The 22,441-nt window shown below is 41.9% G+C and overlaps 1 protein-coding gene across 1 annotated transcript in view; it reads left to right on the top strand.

The window, feature by feature from the left end:
• LOC134368952 (structural maintenance of chromosomes protein 1B-like) overlaps nt 1-22,441 on the top strand; it is an 80,308-nt gene that overhangs the window by 3,425 nt on the left and 54,442 nt on the right. The window contains exons 2-7 of the mRNA XM_063085190.1: nt 6,400-6,588; nt 7,904-8,016; nt 8,105-8,308; nt 11,110-11,348; nt 13,275-13,533; nt 14,424-14,564. Coding sequence (XP_062941260.1) covers nt 6,400-6,588; nt 7,904-8,016; nt 8,105-8,308; nt 11,110-11,348; nt 13,275-13,533; nt 14,424-14,564 — 1,145 coding nt within the window. The remainder of the gene's footprint in view (nt 1-6,399; nt 6,589-7,903; nt 8,017-8,104; nt 8,309-11,109; nt 11,349-13,274; nt 13,534-14,423; nt 14,565-22,441) is intronic.

Genomic DNA, 22,441 nt, shown 5'->3' with positions numbered 1-22,441 from the left:
TGGATTTTTATTGACACAGTGTGTTTTAATCCACCAAAATCATTTTTGATGCTCATATTTTCATAATTTCATTCAGTTGGAATTCCTTCAAGCTGCTTCCCGTGCTCTTTACTTTCTGAAATATGATGTCCTAGTTCCCAGGCTCATCTTCAATTTTCCCTGCCTCAGACGTGGAATTAGCTAGTTCTCCAATGACTTCTAGTTCTTTTTAAAAGTAGGAAAGGTATTAGAGACCACCATGTGGGAACTAGAGGTACTCAGTGCATTAGGATAACATTGGCTCTGAACCATTTCAGTGTACAAGGCTAGAAAATACATGAAGTACTCTTTTAGATTTTTTTTTACAACAGCTTTATTGAGATATAATTTACATATCATAAAATATATCCTTTTAAAGTGCACTTTCAGTGGTTTTTAGTTTATTCACAGAGTTGTGCAACCATCATCAAATCACTATGTAATGTAATTCTATAACATTTTCATCACTCCAAAGGAAACCTTGTACCCATTAGTATTCACTTTATGTTATCTCTTCTCTACCCAGCCCTCAGCCCCTACTTCCTGTCATTATGGATTTACCTATTCTGGACATTTTTCTTATTGTGAGTGAGTTTGAGCATCTTTTCACATGGTTAAGGGCCTTTTGTGTTTTTCTCTGAACCGCTGTTTGTGTCCTTTGCCCATTTTCCTGTTGGGTTATTGTCTGAGAAATCTCTACAAAATATATTTGGGGGGAGAAAAGAAAACCTTCAGTGGCTTCACATAATCTTCAACATAAAGTTTAATTCCTTTAATGTAGCCTATTGTAATTCTTACTTAACTTCCCCACCTTTCTCTCTTAGGATTCCCAACCTTGTAAGTGCTGCTCTACCTACATAGAATTACTTGCTTTCTTACGGGAATGGTACCATGCTCTCTCACTTCTTTGTACCTACGATCAAGCTTTTCTCTTTTCCTGAATGGTGTTTTACCTTCTGTATCCCCCTCTCTAAACTTTTAATTACCCTTTAAGACTTAGCTCACAGTTATCTCCTGTAAAGCCTACTCAGAGCCTCCAGTCATTAGTGCTTCTAAGTGCCTCTATACAATACTTTGTGTTCATTTTATCTTAGGACTTATTAAATAGTGTATTAGAACTTCCTTCTTTTCGTGGAAAGAGTATAGGTTTTGGAATCAGTTGTACAGACAAAATAACAGATATGGGGTGTCTGGCACAAAATAGGGTTCAATAAAAATTGACCTCCACTGTAAGCACCTTGGAGGAGTAAAAAGATAAAATTACAGAAAAATTAGTTTAAAAATCTAATTGGCTTTTATTTGTGATTATAGAATCCGGCAGAACGTCATTCTATAAAGCATAACAGAACGGTCATAACAGAACGGTTTGTTTTTCTAAGGTGGGACCAAGGAAACAGAAAAATTAAAAAGAAGTGGATTCGTTAACATCAGGTTACCACAGGTTACTTTTTTGTGAGGATTAAAGTAGAGACTTCCTTATTATGCTGACTCAGGTTAGCTGAGCTCTTTCTTAATGGTTGCTGTGAATCTCCTATTTTCAGGAAAAACTGGTCTATTTGGGGATTTGCCTGCTTCCTTAAAGTTTCTGTTTGATTATGTGGTACTTCTGTGACTGACTCTGTTTTGATTTGGTCTGTTCTGCTGAAGCCTAGTGCTGGAGGCTAGTCCAAAATATGGCCTCCCAAAAATTTTGTTTAACAGTGAAATTCTACATGTTTGTATTTTTTTAAAAATTTATTTTATTTATTGAATCAAAATTGATTATACATATTTTGGGGGTTGAACATTGAGATATGTCGATTAAATCAATATTACTAGTATATATATTGTTACAAATTGTAATTATTCTTTATGCCACTTGTCCAACCTCTCCCCTTCCCCCATCCCCTCCCCCCTCCAACTGCCCTAGATTTCTTCTCTCCTTCTGAAAGAATAATGGTTACTCTGTTAACTTGTTGCCTAGATGATCTGTCCAATGCTGAGAGATCAGGTCCCCCAATATTATCATAGTACAGATGCTTCTTCTGTCACTCTGAAATGGGTTTTGTGGAAAGAGACATCCTCTTCTTTTCTTTTTCTCTGCTGGTGACTCTTCTTGTGTGAATGCACTCCAGTGGTTGGTGGGCCATCTGCGTGGTGGCTGTGGCGTCTAGCCGCTTTTGCAGCAAACATGGTTATTATGGTGGCTGTGGTGGGCCACACATGTGGAGGTGCTGTTTTTGGCATGCTCCTTGGCACTGGCGGTATACCTGGTTGTGGGGTGTGTTTGGTCCCCTCATCCATGCCTCTGGTCCCTGGGCAGGCCCCAAGGTGCTGGCGCCATGTGCCTGGTCGTGGGAGAGGGGTCCAGTCCCCTTCTCCATGTCCTGGGGCCCTGGGTGGGCCCCGAGGTACTAGCGCAGTGTGCCTGGTTGTGGGAGGAGGATCCGGTCCTCTTCTCCATGCCTCAGTTCCCCAGGCGGGCCCTGAAGTGCTGGCTCAGTGTGCCTGGTTGTGGGAGAGAGGTCCAGTCCCCTTCTCCATGCCCCAGGTCCCTGGGTGGGCTCTGAGGTGCTGGCATGTTGTACCTGGTTATGGGAGGGTGGTCCAGTCCCCTTCTCCATGCCTCAGTTCTCCAGGCGGGCCCTGAAGTGCTGGCTCAGTGTGCCTGGTTGTGGGAGAGAGGTCCATTCCCCTTCTCCTTGCCTCAGGTCCCCGGGCAGGTCCCAAGGTGCTGGCGTGGTGTGCCTGGTTGCAGGAGGGAGTTTCCAGTCCCATTCTCCATGCCTTGGATCCCTGGGTGGGCCCTGAAGCTCTGGTGTGGTGTGCCTGGTTATGGGAGACAGGACCATTCCCCTTCTCCTTGCCCCAGGTCCCTGGGTGAGCTCCGAGGTGCTGGCATGTTGTGCCTGGTTGTGGGAGAGAGGTCCAGTCCCCTTCTCCATGCCCTGGGTCCCCTGGGTGGGCTCTGAGGTGCTGGCGCGTTGTGCCTGGTTATGGGAGGGTGGTCTGGTCCCCAACTCCTTACCCTGGGTCCCTGGGTGAGCCCCAAGGCGCTGGCTCAGTGTGCCTGGTTGTGGGAGAGAGGTCTGGTCCCCTTCTCCTTACCTCAGGTCCCTGGGCGGGTCCCAAGGTGCTGGCATGGTGTGCCTGGTTGTGGGAAGGGGGTCCAGTCCCCTTCTCCATGCTTCAGGTCCCCAGGCTAGCCCTGAGGCACTGGTGCAGTTTGCTTGGAAGTGGGAGTGGGGTCCGGTCCCCAGATCCAAGCTTCCAGTTCCCAGGCAGGCCCCAAGGTGCTGGTGGTGTACCTGGGCCGGAATTAATTTTTTGTCCTTTGCTTCCAACACAGGGAAACTTCCTGTGGGAACCAGTACTTGAGCTGTGTGGTTGCTTAAATTGCTACTTTGCTGCTGTTTCCCTAGGGAAGGCTTTTTGTGCAGCACAGGTTATAATGGTTGACTTTATAGGTACTTCCAGCTCTCCAGAGACCCAGTGGATCTGTGTTCTGTAGAATCTCTGATCTGGGCCTGAGATTTTTCATCAAACTGCACCCCGCGCAATTCTGCATTCCTGACCAGTCTCCTCTGAGTGGTCCTGTGCTGATTGGGGGGCAGATCAGCTGTCCTTGCTGTGTCCCAGTGTTCCCCTTGTGGGCACGTCTCCCCCACCCCTCGAACACTTCCCATGGGATGGGCCCTGCCCCAGTCGCTTGTGATGACTCACCAGCCTCTGAGTGGCTCCCTTTTTTCAGTTGTTCTGGCTCCTCGCTCCTGCGTGGGTCCACGTGACCCTATTAGTGGTCTTGCTGTCCTGGGAGCCGCCAAGGCCCTCTTCTCTCTTGCTGCCTCGGAGTAACTCCATCTGAAGGGCACAGCTGCTCCATGCACTCAGCAGCTCTGGCCTTAAAGCAGCCGCGGTCTGAAATGCTCAGAGCAGCTTTTTCTTTCTCTCATTGTAGTTTCTCCCGCCTTCAGGAACTCCGTAGGTTTCTCCTCCTCTTCCCCTGAGGTCCAGCGGCCCCAGCTTGGCTGATGTTACATTTTTATAGGTGTAAATTTAGTTGATTTGTGGGAGAGAGTGACGCTGCAGACTTTATTCCGCCATCTTGATTGGATCTCCCTACATGTTTGTATTTTTAGCCCAGTTCTTAGCAAAGTGCCTGATAAACAGGTGTTCAGAAAATGTTTGTAGAATGAATGAATAAATTTGAGGGGACAAGAGATTGAAAGTTGAAGAGTACAGATAAGGAGTTTCTTAAAAGTAAGGAGGACTTGGGCCGACCTTGTGGCTCACTCGGGAGAGTGCGGCGCTGGGAGCTCAGCGGCGCTTCTGCCGCTGGTTCTGATTCTATATAGGGATGGCCGGCCCGCTCACTGACTGAGCGCGGTGTGGGCAACACCAAGCCAAGGGTCGCGATCCCCTTACCGGCCACAAAGAAAAAGAAAAAGAAAAAGAAAAAGAAAAAACAAAGTAAGGAGGACTTGAACTAGTAGAAGGGTGGTAAAGAAGCAGAGGAGTGGGAGAGTTATGTAGAGTTGAAATGAAAAGGGACTTAGAGAATAATAGTGTAATTTTTATATCTTTGAATACTTGATCCATCTTTAGCAAGTGATGATAGCCTAAGAGATAACTCTTTCAGAATCATTTTCCCAATGTTGGTTCTAAATTATTTACAGTAGACGTCCCCAGTCTGGTCATTATAAGACCTAACTTGATTTGTTCATTTTTTTGACATGATTGTTAAGCTAACACTAGCTGCAGGTATGCACTTCATAAATGTTTTCTGTCCACCCTATCTGAAGTTGCCTCTCTTACTCTCTATTTCCTCACCCAGTTTATCTCTTATACTTATTACAACATGTAAATTGTCTTTTTTGTTTACTCTCTGACTCTTGACAGAATATAACCTTCTTCAGTGAGGGACAATATTAATTGAATGAGTGAATTTGGGTGGGGAAGTATTTTAGGCAGATTTTAAGTAAGGATTGAACAAAAAGTTTCTTTTTAGCTCTGTTACTGTCAGACTTAGTAATTCAATTCCATGAATGTTCATTTTGTCGTACATGCACTGTCTTACAATAGTTCCAAAAAAGCCACATTTTATACCTATTGGTTAACTGAGACTTAGCTAAATAAATTTGCAGTATGTTAACTACTTGTTCTTTTTAGAAAGATCCTAAATCTCTAAAACTAAGCCATATTTCTAGTGGCTGACGATATACCTTTCTCTTTGTTCATGTTACTTTCTTCCTTCTGTCGTTGAAATTTTAAATTGTTGGTGGATGTGCGGGAAGGAATGTGAAAAAGGAAAAAATAAATACAGATGGTAGTAGCTTCATCGATATTGCACCTTGGGAATTGTCTTAGAGGAAATTACGGCCTCATGTTTGGAAAACAAATTTAACCGTTAGGGTGGGGAATCCCCAAGACTACCCCCCCACCCCAGGTTCAGTGATTGGCTGGGAGGACTAATAGGATTCAGCACATTGTTATACTCAGGACTGTTTATTACAGTGAAAAGATACAAAGCAAACCCAGCAAAGAGAAAAGGCAGGCGGGGTAAAGTCTGAGGAAACTAGGTGTAAGATTCTGAGTCCTCATCCACTGAAGTCATCTAGTACTTAAGTCATCCAGTAACAAGTTTACAGGTGTGAAATGTTTCCTGCTAAAGAACCTCACTAAAGACTCAGTTTTTACAGGGAGATGGTCACACAGGTCCTCTCTGCCTAGCACATACCAAAATTCCAGACTCCTAGAAAGAAAGCAGGTGTTAGCATAAATCATATTGTTTGCACAAACATTTTAGGCACAATGAGCCATTCTGATCAGGGGATGGTAGAAACCCTCCCCAAATCCAAATCCCAGTCTTCAGATGCCAGCCAGCATTGTAAGTAGGACTTTCAAAGGATAGCAGTCTCAGGCTTGCTGTATAACTTTCCGTAGCACGATCTCATATCAATCATAAATATTCTAGCAACCTTAGTTTAGCCGTTGGGAAGACCCTGGATTTAGTTAGCCTTACTTTTTTTTCAGTATGTGAGGGCTTAGTGCTGCACTGATGCTTTAGGTGATAGTTTCCATATTTATAAAATAAGGATAACTGAAAATTCAGAGACATTAAATGATTATCCGTGGTGTAATACCTAACAATGGCAAAGAGCTGGGATTTAGATCCTTAAATTTAGACCTCTTAATTTAGCTATCTACCATAGCTGCATAGAAGAAACAAGTAATCTAAGTGAAAATTTTCGGTCAGATGCATTTTGAACATTGACAAGACAGAACTATTTAGACATGTGTATTGGCTGTATTTCATTTCCAGTCGTGTCCTGATTTCTTCAGCTCTGGTCAAGGCTTATTATTGTTAAGAATGAATGAATTTTTCTCTCTTTCCTTCCCAAGGAAAATCTAATATAATGGATGCACTTAGCTTTGTAATGGGAGAGAAAACAGCTAATTTAAGAGTGAAAAATATTCAAGAACTTATTCATGGAGCACATATTGGAAAACCTGTTTCTTCTTCTGCAAGTGTAAAAATTGTGTATGTGGAGGAAAGCGGAGAAGAGAAAACATTTTCAAGGATTATCCGAGGTATTTTTTGTAGATTTTTGCTTATGTCATTTGATTTTTTAAGATTAAGTCAGGTTGCCCATTTTTACCTTCTTTGAAGGGTGATTACTGTTATTCCACTGGCATAGTGAACTAGAAGGGTTTTTTTTGTCCTCTTCAATAGAAAATCTCAGAGGCAAGTAACAGAACGTATTTGATTCTCCACTAAGACTCTTCCTTAAGCAGACATAACAAGGGTACTTCAGAATCTTTCTGCAACCTTTTAGAAGTACCATGGTATTTGTTCAAATCCCCCTACTGTCAAATAGCATTTTTATATCTGGATATTTGGTTAAGATATAAGGAGCCTCCTTCAAAGACAGAGAAGTTATAAAAGTTCTTCCTGAGGTTCTTTATGTTTATCTGGTTTTCATATGATGAACTAATTACATGCATACTTTTGGCTTGTATAGACAGTTTTTCTTACCTTGAAAAGCAACTTGAGTGAAATGTTTGAATTTGTATTTTGTGACTTATTCATGAAGTCTCTGTGTTGTCTGAATAAACAAGATTTAGAGTTGCTTATATATTTTTTTTAATCCTGTGCTAGGATTTCACAGAGCCTCTATAAATAGGTGTTTTTGTTTTTGTTTTGTTGTTACTATTCAGTGTCCACCAGAACATTTCTAATGTATTAATGCTGTCTTATTAACCTCCTCCAAATTCAATCATAGATGATTTTAGAAGTACTTATTATATACTTGTACCTTAATGTATAATTTAAATATCTCACCACTTTATCACCCAGCTATATTCATTGGCTAGTTTTCTCACTTTCTTTAGATTTTTAACTCAAACGTTTCCATCTCAGTAAGGATTCCTTTGCCCACCCTATTTAAAATTGCAAAGCCTATTCCCCCTACACAAAAACTTCCATTCTACCTTCCCAGCTCATTTTTACTCCTTAGCACTTACGACTTTCTCACATACTATTTATTTTACTTGCATATCTTATTTTTGTTTGTCTTCCTGACTAGGATATAAGTTCCTTGAGATCAGAAATTTTTATCTGTTTTGTTCGCTGCTGTAGGATAGTCCTTGGCATATACGAGGGTCCTGCAAAAAGTTTATAGAAAGATTTGTATTATCTTTCAATTCTGTTTTTCCACGAACTTTCTGAAGTATCCTCATAATAGACACTCAATATTTGTTGGCTGATTAAATGCAATTATTAACATGTATATGATTATATTATTGCATACCTGGCCATTTCAGTAACAAAAATAATTTTATTAAACTTCATTGGTTGTGGAGATATGTCTGATATTTATGTTTCCTATTTACATCTATGTGTTAGGAGGATGCTCAGAATTTCATTTTGATGATAATCCTGTGAGTCGTTCTGCTTACAAAGCAGAGTTGGAGAAGATAGGCATAATTGTCAAAGCACGAAACTGCCTAGTTTTTCAGGTAAGTAGCTGTAGTAGTTCATGGGATTCATAGTTCTGAAAATACATCACTCTATTTTATATATTCGTGTGCTTTACTTTTTAAAAAGGGAACTGTAGAGTCGATTGCAATGAAAAAACCCAAAGAAATAACCCAGTTTTTTGAGGAAATCAGCGGCTCAGGAGAACTGATACAAGAATATGAGGAAAAGAAAAGAAAGTTACAAAAAGCTGAAGAGGATGCACGGTTTAATTTTAACAAGAAAAAAAACTTAGCTGCAGAGCGCAAACAAGCAAAATTAGAGCAAGAAGAGGTAAGGTATGCATGAATGTGTAACCAAGTAAGTGTTAGATACAAAAACTTTCTATTAGAATTGCTAGGTATTGGCTTGGAATTACTAAAAGATTTCCTTAATAATATAAGAAAAATAAAGCCCAATATTCAGTAAAGATAAACTTTTTGATGTATCTTTCACTATTTGGGTATTTGGGTTCTTAATCCCAAATAGGCAGGACAGCCTGAACTACCAAAGTATCTGATTTTCTTGACTAAAAACACGCTTGATAGGTTTATATCTTATGTAGCAGAGGCTCTCAAACTTTTGGATCTTGACCCCCTTACACACTTAAAAACTATTGAGGACCACAAAGAGTTTTTGTACATGTGGATTTTATTTACCAATACTTACTGTATTTGAAATCAAAACTAGAAATTTTAAAAATAGATTTAATGGTCCATGTAAAAAATACCAATAATAAACTCATTACATGTTAACATAAATAACATTCTTATGAAAAATAACTACATTTTCCAAACAAATTAATTAGAAGGGCAACATTGTTTTGCATTTTCATGGTCTCCTTAATGTCTGGCTTAATAGAAGACAGCTAACTTCTCATAAATACTTAGCATTAAATCTTTTTGTGCTAAGGCCTAGCAGTTTTACCCACCAATGGCTTTTACACCATCAGTGCAAATGTCAACACACTGAAAAAGGCAAATGATGTCTTAGTATTATTATGAAAATATTTTGTCTTCAGGGACTCTCTAAAAGGGTCTTGGGGACCCATGGCTGCAGTTTACAAATGCTGTGGTATTGCTCAGTACCCTTCACAATGCCTAGTATGAGGGGTCTTCATGAAGTTCATGGAAAGATTTGTATTATCTTTTAGTTCCATTTTTCCATGAACTTTTTGAGGTTCTGTATATATAGTGTGCTTTGTCAATGGTTGGTAATTGTTTGCATTTAGAGTCATCTTTTTCAAATGCAAATCAGATCCTGTCTTTCCCTTGCATAAAACCTTCCAGTGTAGTGCTTCCCACTGCACTGAGAATCTAATCTCCTATCCTGCCTACTGATCTGGTCCCTGTTCACCTCTCAAGCCTAACTTCCTCTATTTTGCTACCCTGTTGACCTTTGTTATATGTTGAATACTCTAAGCTCCCTTTTATCCTGGAGCTTTTGCTATTTCCTCTGCCTAGATAAGCTGTATGCCTGATTTTTGCATGGCTGGTACTCTCATACAAATCTTTATAAAAAAGCCTTTTTCTTTTCTCAAGCAGGCATTTGCTGTCCACCGTCCCCATCCCCTGCCCCGATCTAAATTAGCATACCCTCTTGTACATCACCCTGTATTGTTTCTTTTGTAACATATATTGCCGTACAAAATGATCTTGCTTATTATGTGTTTGTTTGTTTATTCTCTGATTCTTCTTCCTCCACCCCGCCCTATTCAAATAACTGGAATATAAACTTTACAAGAGCACAGTCTGTCTTGTTCTTCACTATATTCCTGGCAGCACATAGAACAGGGCCTAGCACATAGTAGATACTCAATAAATATTTAAAGAAATAAATGAAAAGTCGACGTCTTTCTTATTAGTGGTTGTATTAGTCCGTTTTGTGTTTGTTGCTATAACAGAATACCTGAGACTGGGTAATTTATAAAGAACGGAGGTTTATTTGCTTATGATTCTGGGACAACTGCATCTGGTGTAGGCCTCAGGCTGCTTCTACTCGTGGTGGACAGCTGCAGGCAGCTGGCGGGGACAAGCAGATCACATGGTGAGAGGAAGCAAGAGAATGCAGAGAGAGACAGACTCTCCTCTTCTTCTAAAGCCCTCAGAACCACACCCCTCACCACCATTTTTACTACTGCACTGGTCCTACAATCCAATCACCTCTTCAAGGCTCTACCTTTCATTTACCATAACAGGATTTCCCACCCTCTTAACAGTCACAGTGGGGCTAAGTTTCTAATACATAAAAGTTGAGGAATACAGTTCAAGCTTCAGTGAGTTTGGGGAGGACACAGTGCAATCCACTACAGTGTGGAAAATCTCTGTTTCTTCATATTTTTTAATGTGTATACATGTCCTTCATTTTGTCAGTAAAAAGGGGTGGCAGCAGTGAAAGTCAGACTGTAATATTCACAGTATAGTAAAATAACTTACAAAATTATAGAACTTGAAACATTATAAGGACAATTAGAATAGTCCAACTTCCTAATTTTTTACAGCATCCTGGAAGATGACCATTTACTTTTTGCTTGGAATACTTCCTTGATTAGGAGCTCTCCTTGAGGAAGTTCATTCCTTTATTTCTTTACTAATAGCACAAATGTTAAGGAAATTCTTCCTTTTCACCTGTGATTAAGAACTGTAATTGTCCTGTTAGTTCTATCAGTAGGAAAATTACTTCCTGTAGCAGGAATTTTACGTGGAATCATTGAATTTAAAGTTGCTAAGGACCTTATAAGTCACAGAATGCTCTTCCATCAGTTTACAAATGAGGAGGCTGATGCCAGGAATGTTAATGAACTTGCCCAACTCCTCAAGACAGAAATGAGATTAGGACCCAGGTTAGTGCCACTCCATTGTTCTTACCACCACACAACTGAGTGCATAAATAAAAAATTAATGGTTCACTGGTTTAATTTAGAAGTGTATTTAGAAACCTTCCCTAAATAATGCTACTTTTGGCAAGAATATTGTTTCTTAGTGACATACATGAAAATTTATTAGAGATGATTTGTTGGTGCAGTAGTTGGGTTTATGAAAGGTCAGCTTAAATATACTCACTTTTTACTACTGTTGAATTGTACTGTTTTATAGGCAGAACGTTACCAGAGTCTCCTTGAAGAACTGAAAATAAACAAGATACAAGTACAGCTTTTCCAATTATATCATAATGAGAAGAAAATTCGTTTTCTGAACTCTGAGTTAGAGCGTGTGAATAGGGATTTGGGTGTTACAAAAGAGTCTCTTTCTCATCATGAAAACATAGTTAAAGCCAAGAAAAAGGAACGTGGAATGCTAACCAGACAACTACCACAGACAGAAAAAGAATTAAAGTGAGTTTTTAAAAATAGGTAGTAATAATTGGGTTTTACGTAGATTGATAGAAAATAAAAAATAAATGACACTTTGAAAGTTGACTTTTTAAAATAAGCTTTTTACTTTGGAATACTTTTAAATATACAGAAAAATTATAAAGATAGTACAGAGTTCCTATGTTCCCCTCACTGTCTCTCCTGTTATTAACATCTTAGTGTGATATATTTGTCAGAATTAATAAAGCAGTATTGACACATTGTTATTAACTTAAGTTCATACTTTATTCATATCTCCTTAGTTTTTGCCTAATGTCCTTTTTCTGATCCAGAATACTATATTATATTTAGTTGTCTGTTTCCTTCAGATTCTCTCTGAAGCTATGACAGTTTCTCAGACTTTTCTTGTTTTTGATGAGTTTGACAGTTTTGAGCATTGGTCAGGTTTTTTGTAGAATGTCTCTCAATTGGGATTTGTCTGATAATTTTCTTATAATTAGACTGGGGTTGTGAGTTTTGGGGAGGAAGACCACAGAAATAAAATGCCATTCTCATCATATGGCATCAGAATGTCAACATCTTATAGATGTTACAGGATATATCATATTCTATATTATTTAATAATATCAACATGATATCACTGTTCCTGTTGACCTGGATCACCTGACTTTGTCAGGTTTCTCCGTTACAAAGTTATTTTTTATTTTCCCCCTTTTCATGCTATAGTCTTTGGAAGGAAGTCACTAGGCATAGTCCACCCTTAAGGATGGGGAGGTACGTTCTACCTCTCGAGGGCAGAGCATCTACATAATTTATTTAGACTTCGTCTACACAGGAGATTTGCCTCTTATTTGTTTATTCAATTATTTATTCCTATCAGTATGGATTTATGGATATTTGGGGTTATAATCTAATACTACATTGCTTATTTTGTTGCTTAGATTACTGCAGTTTAGATTATTGAGAACTCTGAGTTGGCTCCCATGTGCCTTTGACATATCCCCATCATTGTGATTTTGGTTTTGGAGCAATTCCTTACTTTTTTGGCACTACCAGATGTTCAAGGCTCATTTTATGTGGGCCAGTCCTGGGATTAGCCTGCTCTAGTCTATATGAGCTCGCCCAGGAGTCAGTAATTTCTTCAAGGAGTTCTGGTCCTTTTATTGGTATTAGGAACTAAACATCTGGGTGCTAGGTGTGCTCTTTCCTACTGGATGTCTTTGCTTCTAGGCTTTCTCAGCTGACAGAACTAAGAAATAGGTGTGTGTATACTAAGTCTTGTAAATATACATATCTATAAATATTTCCATATATAACTATCTGTATCTTTATTGAACTAAACATGCGTTCGTATTGTCTCTCAATTTTAATCCGTTACCACATGGATCAATCTAGCCTTCTCTTTCTTATTTATAAACTCCCATTTCAACAGCGAAAAACCTGGCTTCCACAATCTGTCATCCATTTGCATTATTCCAGTAATCATGTATAGCTGTATCAGAATTGTTCACCCATACCTCCGTGGGAAGCAACTTTATAACTGGAGTACAACCCCTCAGTAAGGTTGTTTATACATTTGTAATTCTTTTGTCACATTCTGTTCCATCTAGGATCTCTCTAAGTGATTTTTTAAAAAATTTGCTTACATTAAGGTTCACCCTTGGTGCTGTCAAGTTCCATAGGTTTTGATAAATTCATAGTGTCATGTGTCTGTCATCACAATATCATACAGAGTACTTTAACCACTCTTAAAAAGTGCCCCATGCTTCATCTGTTTATCCCTCTACCTGACCTTGCCCAACTTCTGGCAGCCACTAATCTGCTTATAGTCTGAAAGTTAATTTTTAGAATTTATTTTTTAATGTGATTTAGTCAAAAGGACTTCTTCCCTTTATATGTTAAAAAAAAATTAATTTCCTTTAAATCAAACTTTTTTTTTCTTTTTAGATCTCTTAAAGCACTTTTAAATCAGAAGAGGCCTCAGTACATTAAAGCCAAAGAAAACACTTCTTACCACCTCAAAAAATTAGATCTGGCTAAGAAATCAATAAAGGACAGTGAAAAACAATGTTCTAAACAGGAAGATAACATAAGAGCCCTGGAGACAGAGCTGGTTGATTTAGATGGTGCATGGAGAAGTTTTGAAAAGCAGATTGAGGAAGAAATCATACAAAAAGGTCGAGACGTAGAACTGGAAGCCAGTCAGGTGAAAAAGTCAACATCTGGGAAATCTTTTCTATCTATTGTTTCAACTTCTCCTTTCAATTATATAACATTTAAAGCATGTTCTCTCTGTCTGATATTTTAAGAGATTATCCTCAGAATGTAAATTATGGGGATTTAAATTTTTCAGCCTATACACAGAATTTATTCTTCAGACTAAGTTATTTTTTATAAGATTAGATGGCATTATTACACTTATGAGTTAAAGTCCTAGAAAATACTTCAACAAGGTTACATGATGTCATTTTGTAGTATAGAAGTTAGGTAATTAAGTTATTTTTAAGGTAGTTATTTTTTTCTCTCATATAAAAACTTAAAGGTCAGATTGTATGCGGTTTTGAAGAGACATCATTTCATTGACAGGAGGGAAACTTATTACTTAAGGTGATTTAAAATGTTCAGTGATAAATTAATATCCAACTTAGTATATGGGATTTAATTATAATAAATCAAGAGTAGATATCCAAGTATACGTAATTGAGAGTTCCAGATATTTTCTCAACTAAATTTTTGTCATTTATCTCGTTGTTCATTTTATAATAATCTTACATCACACTATATGTACCAAAATAATAGTGACTATATAAGTAAGAAAGAAATATATCATTTTCTCTAGATTCCCCTTTCTCTTTTAAGATTTTCTGACAGAAATATTATTGTAGGATTTGTTTTGAATACCTTGTTGCTCTATATAAAGTTTTAAATAAAGAGGGTTTTATATTATGGTCATATTATTTTACCTGGATAAGATGGCCAATATGATCCAATGTATATAAAACAATCTTTTGATAAGATTAATTATCTGCTAATATAAAGCATTTCTTGTCATGTTTCTTTAAGTGAGTTAACGATGTTTCAATGCTATTTATACAGGTGGATCGTTATAAAGAACTTAAGGATCAAGTAAGAAAGAAAGTAGCTATAATGACCCAACAACTGAAAAAACTGCAGTGGGAACAGAAGGCGGAAGAAGAAAGACTGGCATTTGAAAAGAGGAGGCTTGGTGAAGTTCAGGTACCTCAGTTTGTGCAGTGATGATTTGGGATTATCCTCAGTGACATTTTATTCCCTTTTTGTACTAATGTTTAAATATATAAATGGATTTACATCAAACATAAGCAATTAAAAAATTTCTGGATTACCTGTTATACTGCTTAGTATTATTTAGGTGATCTTTTGTAGTTAAAATATATTTGTCTGCCTTCCTCCTCTACAATGTAAACTCTGCGAGAGCAGGGATATTTGTTTTATTCACTGATGCATCCCAAGCACCTACGATAGTTCTTTTTCCACAGATGATAGTCAATAAATATTTGTTGGATTACTGTATTTTACAGATGGAGGGGATCAAAGCACAAAATGGTTAAGCTAACTTGACTAAGGTCATAAGTGGAAGAACTGGGATTTAATTCCAGACACTTTGTCTTCAGAATGAATCTCCTTCACCCTTATAGTACACCATCTCATTTTAGTCTTTGTGATTTGGCAGATGAAAATACAAACATGGAAGGTGCTGTATATGATAGTCCTGTGAGTAGAAGAGATGGCAGTTTGTGCCAGGAGGAAAACAAAGATAGTAACATAGCAGGAAATATTTTTAAAACATTTGTATAATTTTATAATTTGTATCACATTATAAAAGTATACACAGATTTCTAAAAATACATATTTCACATTTTTGCCTTTGTGCATGTTAATTTCTTTCTGGAGTAACCTATTCATCTTTAAATGTTAAGTTATATAGTTACCTATACCACAAAGCCTTCCCTTGCCCTCATTTTCTCTCCACCCCACTTCCAAAAAAGAGCCAAAAATAATTTCTTCCTCATATAATAAGTATCCATTGTTCTTAACCTGTATATGTCTAAGGGTTTTTATCAGATAGCACAGAATTTACAATTGATTGGTACAGCCCTACTAGATCGGAAGCTTCTCAAAGGCGGGATTCATAATCATGTCCATTGTAAACCTTGCACTTAGTAGATGTCAATGAGTGTTGGTTGAACTGATGTTGCCTTCTGAATATAAAAAAGAAATAACATGTCAGGGTGGAGAGAGATGGAGAAGAGCTGTACCTAAACTGAGTTCCCACAGGACCAGTGACTCCCTTCACAATTAGGAGGGTCTGTAACTTTTCACAGGTAGCAAGATCTCTGGTGCTGGGCAATAGTTGGTTTTCCCAGACAACTAGCATCATCAGCCAGCATCTCAAATCCAGAATGCCTAGTACCAGGGTAGTCTGATTATCCCACATTATGCGTCCAGCAGAGCACCCAGGTCCTGACACACCTCCCTGTGGGATGGTGAGAGTAAATGGGACCCACGCCTTCTCTTCTCTTTTTGACCCTGGTCTTTTACATTTTTCTCCAGTAAATCCTACTCTTCAGCCTAAGGCACATCTGAAATTTGTTCGAGGCACCTAGGTGGTGTCCCCTAAGAAGACCCACTTGGCATGTTAAAGTAGTGACCATCTAGCATGACAAAGGCTCTGGGAGTGGCCAGAGTAAAGGCACAGAAGTACCTGTTCCCAACTGGCTGAACTTGGTACTCATCATTACTCTTGTTTTTCCCTCTCTGAATGGAATTCTTAAGTGAGATAATAGAATTTCAGTATGGGAACTCTAATTTCAACATGTGTGAGTTCCTTCAGAAAAAGAACTGTCTTGCTCATTTTTATAACTCTGGCACCTTGCATAGTAGAGGTTTGTTCAGTAAATTTGTGTGATAAGTGAGTAAAACAGGATAATTATGTTGGAATACTCTTGTCCTTTTCCACTTGAAAACTGTGGTATTTTCTTTCCTGGTGATATACTGAAAAAGAATTGTGTTTTTACTTTCATGCACTCCTGGTTTTAAATCATTTAGTAATGGAGTAAGACAGATCAATCTTGTTAAAGTATGCAGGATGAATTAGATGTGGGAATGGTTAAAGACATGAAACCAATTGGAGGTTACTGCATATGGGATTTAATGATAAAATGAATAGAGCAGGACATTTGTGAAGTCCTTTCCCCAAAAGCCTGTAAGTTGCCCTGTAAGTTCCTATATGATATTAACATTAAACCACTCTACTACAATTACTTATATGTCTCTCTCCCACCAGACTTTACTCCTTGAAGACAAGGACTCTATCCTGTTCATTACCGTATCTCTAGGTCCTACCACGTGGTAGCCAGTGAATAAATATTTATTGAATGAATTAGTTTGAGGGACAGATAAAAACTGTGTTAGATGTTTGAAAATAATCCTCTTGGACTTTGAAGCTACCTGAGTGAAATAGCTGGAGATCAAATGTCTAGCAAATGGTGGAGTCAAGATTTGAACCCTGATCTGTGCAACTTCAAAGCTCTATACCAGACTGCCCTTTCAGAATTAAAATTTGCTCTCATAAATATTTTCATATAGTTATATTTGATGTATTTCAAATTTACAACAGCTCACAATGTTATAGTGAAGGAAGTGCTTTTTACAAGGGTATAGGGAAAATACAGCCAAAAAGTCAAGTTAAGAAACAAGGGGAACAGAGTCAAACAGGATATCTGTGGTTATGCACCTGGGCCCCGGCCCGAGGCAAAGGGCGGATAGTTCCCAGAAATAGACAAGTCAGTTAAAGTTTCAAGAGTGCCCCTCAGCTGTTTCAAGGACTCCCACTTGACCGAAGTTCACCCCTGGCTTGATTTAAACTAACCAATTACCTTGCTTCTCGCTTCTGTACCCGCGCTTTTTGCTATAAAAAGGACCCAGGAGCTCTACTCGGCGCGCCAGTCTTTCGAAAGACTGAGTCGCCCGGGTACCTGTGTGTTCAATAAACCTCTTGTTTTTGCATCCGAAGCCGTGGTCTCGCTGTTCCTTGGGAGGGTCTCCCTGAACTGACTGACTACCCACTGCGGGAGTCTTTCATTTGGGGGCTCGTCCGGGATCGGAGACCCCCACCCAGGGACCACCGACCCACCTGCGGGAGGTAAGCTGGCCAGCGACTGCTCTGTGTCTCGTTTCTGTGTCTAATCCTGTGACTCTGACTGTCTTTTCTGAGCGCGCGCATTTTGGTTTCAGTTTGTTCCGGGTTAGTCGCTCTGGGAGCGAAGTGCGGGTAGCGAACAGACGTGTTCGGGGGCTCGCCACCCGGCAATCCTGGGAGACGTCCCAGGATCAGGGGAGGACCAGGGACGCCTGGTGGACCCCTTGGCAGAGGATTATTGTGTTTTGGTCTCACCGCGTCTCGGGAGGCGCGCTCTGCCATCGGACTCTTTCTTCTATTTCTACGGCACTCGGTCTCGTCGCCGTTTCTGGTTTCTTTTTGTCTTAGTTGTGATAGGTCTTTGCGTCGTCGTTCCCCTATTGGAAATTTTCGAGATGGGGCAAAGTGCCCTTACGCCCCTCTCCCTTACTCTAGATCATTGGAAAGATGTCAAAGCCAGGGCTCACAATCTGTCCATGGAGATCAAAAAAGGAAAATGGCAGACTTTCTGTTCGTCTGAGTGGCCCACATTCGGCGTAGGTTGGCCGCCAGAGGGAACCTTTGATCTTACTGTCATTTTTGCAGTTAAAAAGATTGTTTTTCAGGAGACCGGAGGACACCCGGACCAGGTTGCCTGTGTCGTGGTATGGCAAGACCTCGCCCAGAATCCCCCTCCCTGGGTGCCACCCTCCAGCAAAGTCGCTGTTGTTTCGGGATCAGAAAATACTCAAAGGCCACCTACAAGGAAGCCTTCCGCCCCTCCCCAACCCCCCGTCCTCCCGACACCAGATGACCTATTTTCTCTCTCTGAAACCCCACCTTACCCGGCGGCTCCGCTGCCCCCTCTGGCCCCTCAGGGAAACAGATCGGCACCAGGCCGAGCGCCCGGTGATCCTAGCCCTGAGGGACCGGCTGCGGGGACTAGGAGCCGCCAACCTCGCAGTCCGAGAGACGGCTCCGGTCCTGACTCCACCGTAGCTTTGCCCCTCCGAGCCATAGGGCCCCCAGCTGAGCCTAATGGCTTGGTCCCTCTACAGTATTGGCCTTTTTCCTCAGCAGATCTTTACAATTGGAAGTCTAACCACCCGTCTTTTTCTGAAAAACCAGCAGGACTCACGGGACTTCTTGAGTCCCTTATGTTCTCTCACCAGCCCACTTGGGACGATTGCCAACAGCTACTCCAGATCCTCTTCACCACTGAAGAGCGAGAAAGGATTCTTCTGGAGGCCCGCAAGAACGTTCTCGGGGACAACGGGGCCCCTACACAACTCGAGAACCTCATTAATGAGGCCTTCCCCCTCAATCGACCTCAATGGGATTACAACACGGCCGAAGGTAGGGAGCGTCTTCTGGTCTACCGCCGGACTCTAGTGGCAGGTCTCAAAGGGGCAGCCCGGCGCCCCACCAATTTGGCTAAGGTAAGAGAGGTCTTGCAGGGACCGGTAGAACCCCCCTCGGTTTTCTTGGAACGCCTGATGGAGGCATATAGGAGATACACTCCGTTTGACCCCTCTTCTGAGGGACAGCAGGCGGCAGTTGCAATGGCCTTCATCGGACAGGCAGCCCCAGATATCAAGAAAAAGTTGCAGAGGCTAGAGGGGCTCCAAGATTATTCCTTACAAGATTTAGTGAGAGAGGCAGAAAAGGTGTACCACAAGAGAGAGACAGAAGAGGAAAAACAAGAAAGAGAAAAAAGAGAGACAGAAGAGAGAGAGAGACGGCGCGATAGGCGCCAAGAAAAAAACTTGACTAGGATTTTGGCCGCAGTGGTAGGTGAAAGAGGGTCTAGAGATAGGCAGACAGGGAACCTGAGCAACCGGGCAAAGAAAACACCTAGGGATGGAAGACCCCCTCTAGACAAAGACCAATGCGCGTACTGTAAAGAGAAGGGTCACTGGGCAAGAGAATGTCCCCGGAAAAAGAACATCAGAGAAGCCAAGGTTCTATCCCTAGACGACTAGGGGAGTCAAGGTTCGGACCCCCTCCCCGAACCTAGGGTAACATTGACAGTGGAGGGGACCCCCATCGAGTTTCTGGTCGATACCGGGGCTGAACATTCGGTACTGACCCAACCCATGGGGAAGGTAGGGTCCAGGCGGACAGTCGTAGTAGGAGCAACCGGCAGCAAAGTCTACCCCTGGACCACACAAAGACTTTTAAAGGTTGGACATAAACAAGTGACCCATTCCTTTTTGGTCATACCTGAGTGCCCTACTCCTCTGTTGGGCCGGGACATCCTGACCAAACTAAAAGCTCAAATCCAGTTTTCTACAGAGGGCCCACAAGTAACATGGGGAGATCACTCTACCATGTGCCTGGTCCTAAACCTAGAAGAAGAATACCGGCTGTATGAAAAGCCGGCCTCTCCCTCCATCGACCCATCCTGGCTCCAACTTTTTCCCACCGTATGGGCAGAAAAGACAGGTATGGGACTGGCCAATAACGTCCCACCAGTAGTAGTAGAGCTGAAATCGGGTGCCTCACCGGTGGCCGTCCGACAGTATCCAATGACTAAAGAAGCCCGGGAAGGCATCAGACCCCACATCCAAAGGTTCTTAGACCTAGGGGTCTTAGTGCCCTGCCAGTCGCCCTGGAACACCCCTCTGCTACCAGTAAAAAAGCCAGGGACCAATGACTATCGGCCAGTCCAAGACTTGAGAGAAATTAACAAAAGGGTGCAAGACATTCATCCCACGGTCCCAAATCCATACAGCCTCCTGAGTTCCCTTCCGCCTAGTCACACTTGGTACTCAGTCTTGGATCTCAAGGATGCCTTTTTTTGCCTCAAACTACACCCCAACAGCCAGCCACTGTTCGCGTTCGAGTGGAGAGACCCAGAAAAAGGTAACGCTGGTCAGCTGACCTGGACACGGCTGCCACAGGGGTTCAAGAACTCACCCACTCTCTTCGACGAGGCCCTCCACCGGGATTTAACTCCTTTTAGGGCTCTCAACCCCCAGGTCATATTACTCCAATATGTGGACGACCTCCTAGTGGCAGCTCCCACATATGAAGGCTGCAAAAGAGGGACACAAAAGCTCTTGCAGGAACTGAGTAAGTTGGGGTACCGGGTATCAGCTAAAAAGGCCCAGTTATGCCAGAAAGAGGTCACCTATTTGGGGTACCTGCTCAAGGAGGGAAAAAGATGGCTGACCCCGGCCCGGAAAGCTACAGTTATGAAGATCCCTACTCCCACAACCCCCAGGCAGGTCCGCGAATTTCTGGGTACTGCCGGATTCTGCAGGCTCTGGATTCCTGGGTTTGCTTCCCTGGCTGCACCCTTGTACCCCCTGACAAGGGAAAACATTCCTTTTACCTGGACTGAGGAGCATCAAAAGGCTTTTGACCACATAAAAAAAGCCTTGCTGTCTGCCCCCGCCTTGGCTCTCCCAGACCTCACCAAACCATTTACTCTATACGTAGATGAAAGAGCCGGTGTAGCCCGAGGAGTGCTTACTCAGACCCTAGGACCATGGCGACGGCCAGTAGCTTATCTATCAAAAAAACTGGATCCAGTGGCCAGTGGGTGGCCAACCTGCCTAAAAGCGGTTGCTGCAGTGGCACTCCTCCTCAAAGACGCTGATAAGTTAACCTTGGGGCAAAATGTGACTGTGATTGCTTCCCACAGCCTCGAAAGTATTGTGCGGCAGCCCCCCAATCGGTGGATGACCAATGCCAGAATGACTCATTACCAGAGTTTGCTGCTAAACGAAAGGATATCTTTCGCGCCCCCTGCTGTCCTGAACCCAGCTACCCTACTACCAGTCGAGTCAGAATCCACCCCAGTACACCAATGCTCAGAAATCCTTGCTGAAGAAGCTGGGACTCGACGGGACCTGAAGGACCAGCCATTGCCCGGAGTGCCTGCCTGGTATACAGACGGTAGCAGCTTCATTGTGGAAGGTAAGCGGAGAGCAGGGGCCGCCATCGTAGATGGCAAACGGACGGTATGGGCAAGCAGCCTGCCAGAAGGGACATCAGCCCAGAAGGCCGAGCTAATCGCCTTGACGCAGGCATTACGCCTAGCCGAAGGAAAAAACATCAACATCTACACGGACAGCAGGTATGCTTTTGCCACTGCTCACATTCATGGGGCAATATATAAACAGAGGGGACTGCTCACTTCGGCTGGAAAAGACATTAAAAACAAAGAAGAAATTCTGGCTCTGCTAGAGGCCATTCACCTCCCTAAGCAGGTCGCCATTATCCACTGCCCGGGCCACCAGAGAGGAAATAACCCTGTGGCGGCCGGGAACCGGAGGGCCGACGAGGCTGCAAAACAAGCCGCCCTGTCGGTCAGGGTGCTAGCAGAAACTATAAAGCTTCAAGAGCCAATCGAGCCTGCTCAAGCTAGGACCAAGCCAAGAGAGCTCACTCCTGACCAGGGAAAAGAATTCATTTAGCGGTTACATCAGCTAACACACTTAGGACCAGAAAAGCTCCTTCAACTAACGAGCCGCACCAGCCTCTCCATCCCGAATCTCCGGTCCACCGTTCAAGAAGTCGCCAATCGGTGTCCGGCTTGTGCCATGACTAATGCGACTACCACCTACCGAGAGACCGGAAAAAGACAACGGGGAGATCGACCCGGCGTATACTGGGAAGTAGACTTTACAGAGGTAAAGCCTGGCCGGTATGGGAACAGGTATCTGCTAGTATTTGTAGATACTTTCTCTGGATGGGTAGAAGCTTTCCCTACCAAAACTGAAACGGCCCTGACTGTATGTAAAAAGATACTAGAAGAAATCCTGCCCCGTTTCGGGATCCCTAAGGTGATCGGGTCAGATAATGGCCCAGCCTTTGTTGCTCAGGTAAGCCAGGGACTGGCCACACAACTGGGAATAAATTGGAAATTACATTGTGCGTATAGGCCCCAGAGCTCAGGTCAAGTAGAGAGAATGAATAGAACCATCAAAGAGACCTTAACTAAATT

Source organism: Cynocephalus volans, chromosome Y (assembly GCF_027409185.1).
Source record: "Cynocephalus volans isolate mCynVol1 chromosome Y, mCynVol1.pri, whole genome shotgun sequence".
Classification (NCBI taxonomy): domain Eukaryota; kingdom Metazoa; phylum Chordata; class Mammalia; order Dermoptera; family Cynocephalidae; genus Cynocephalus; species Cynocephalus volans.
The sequence above is the reverse complement of the archived record's forward strand: the minus strand, read 5'-3'. Positions and strand labels throughout refer to the sequence as shown.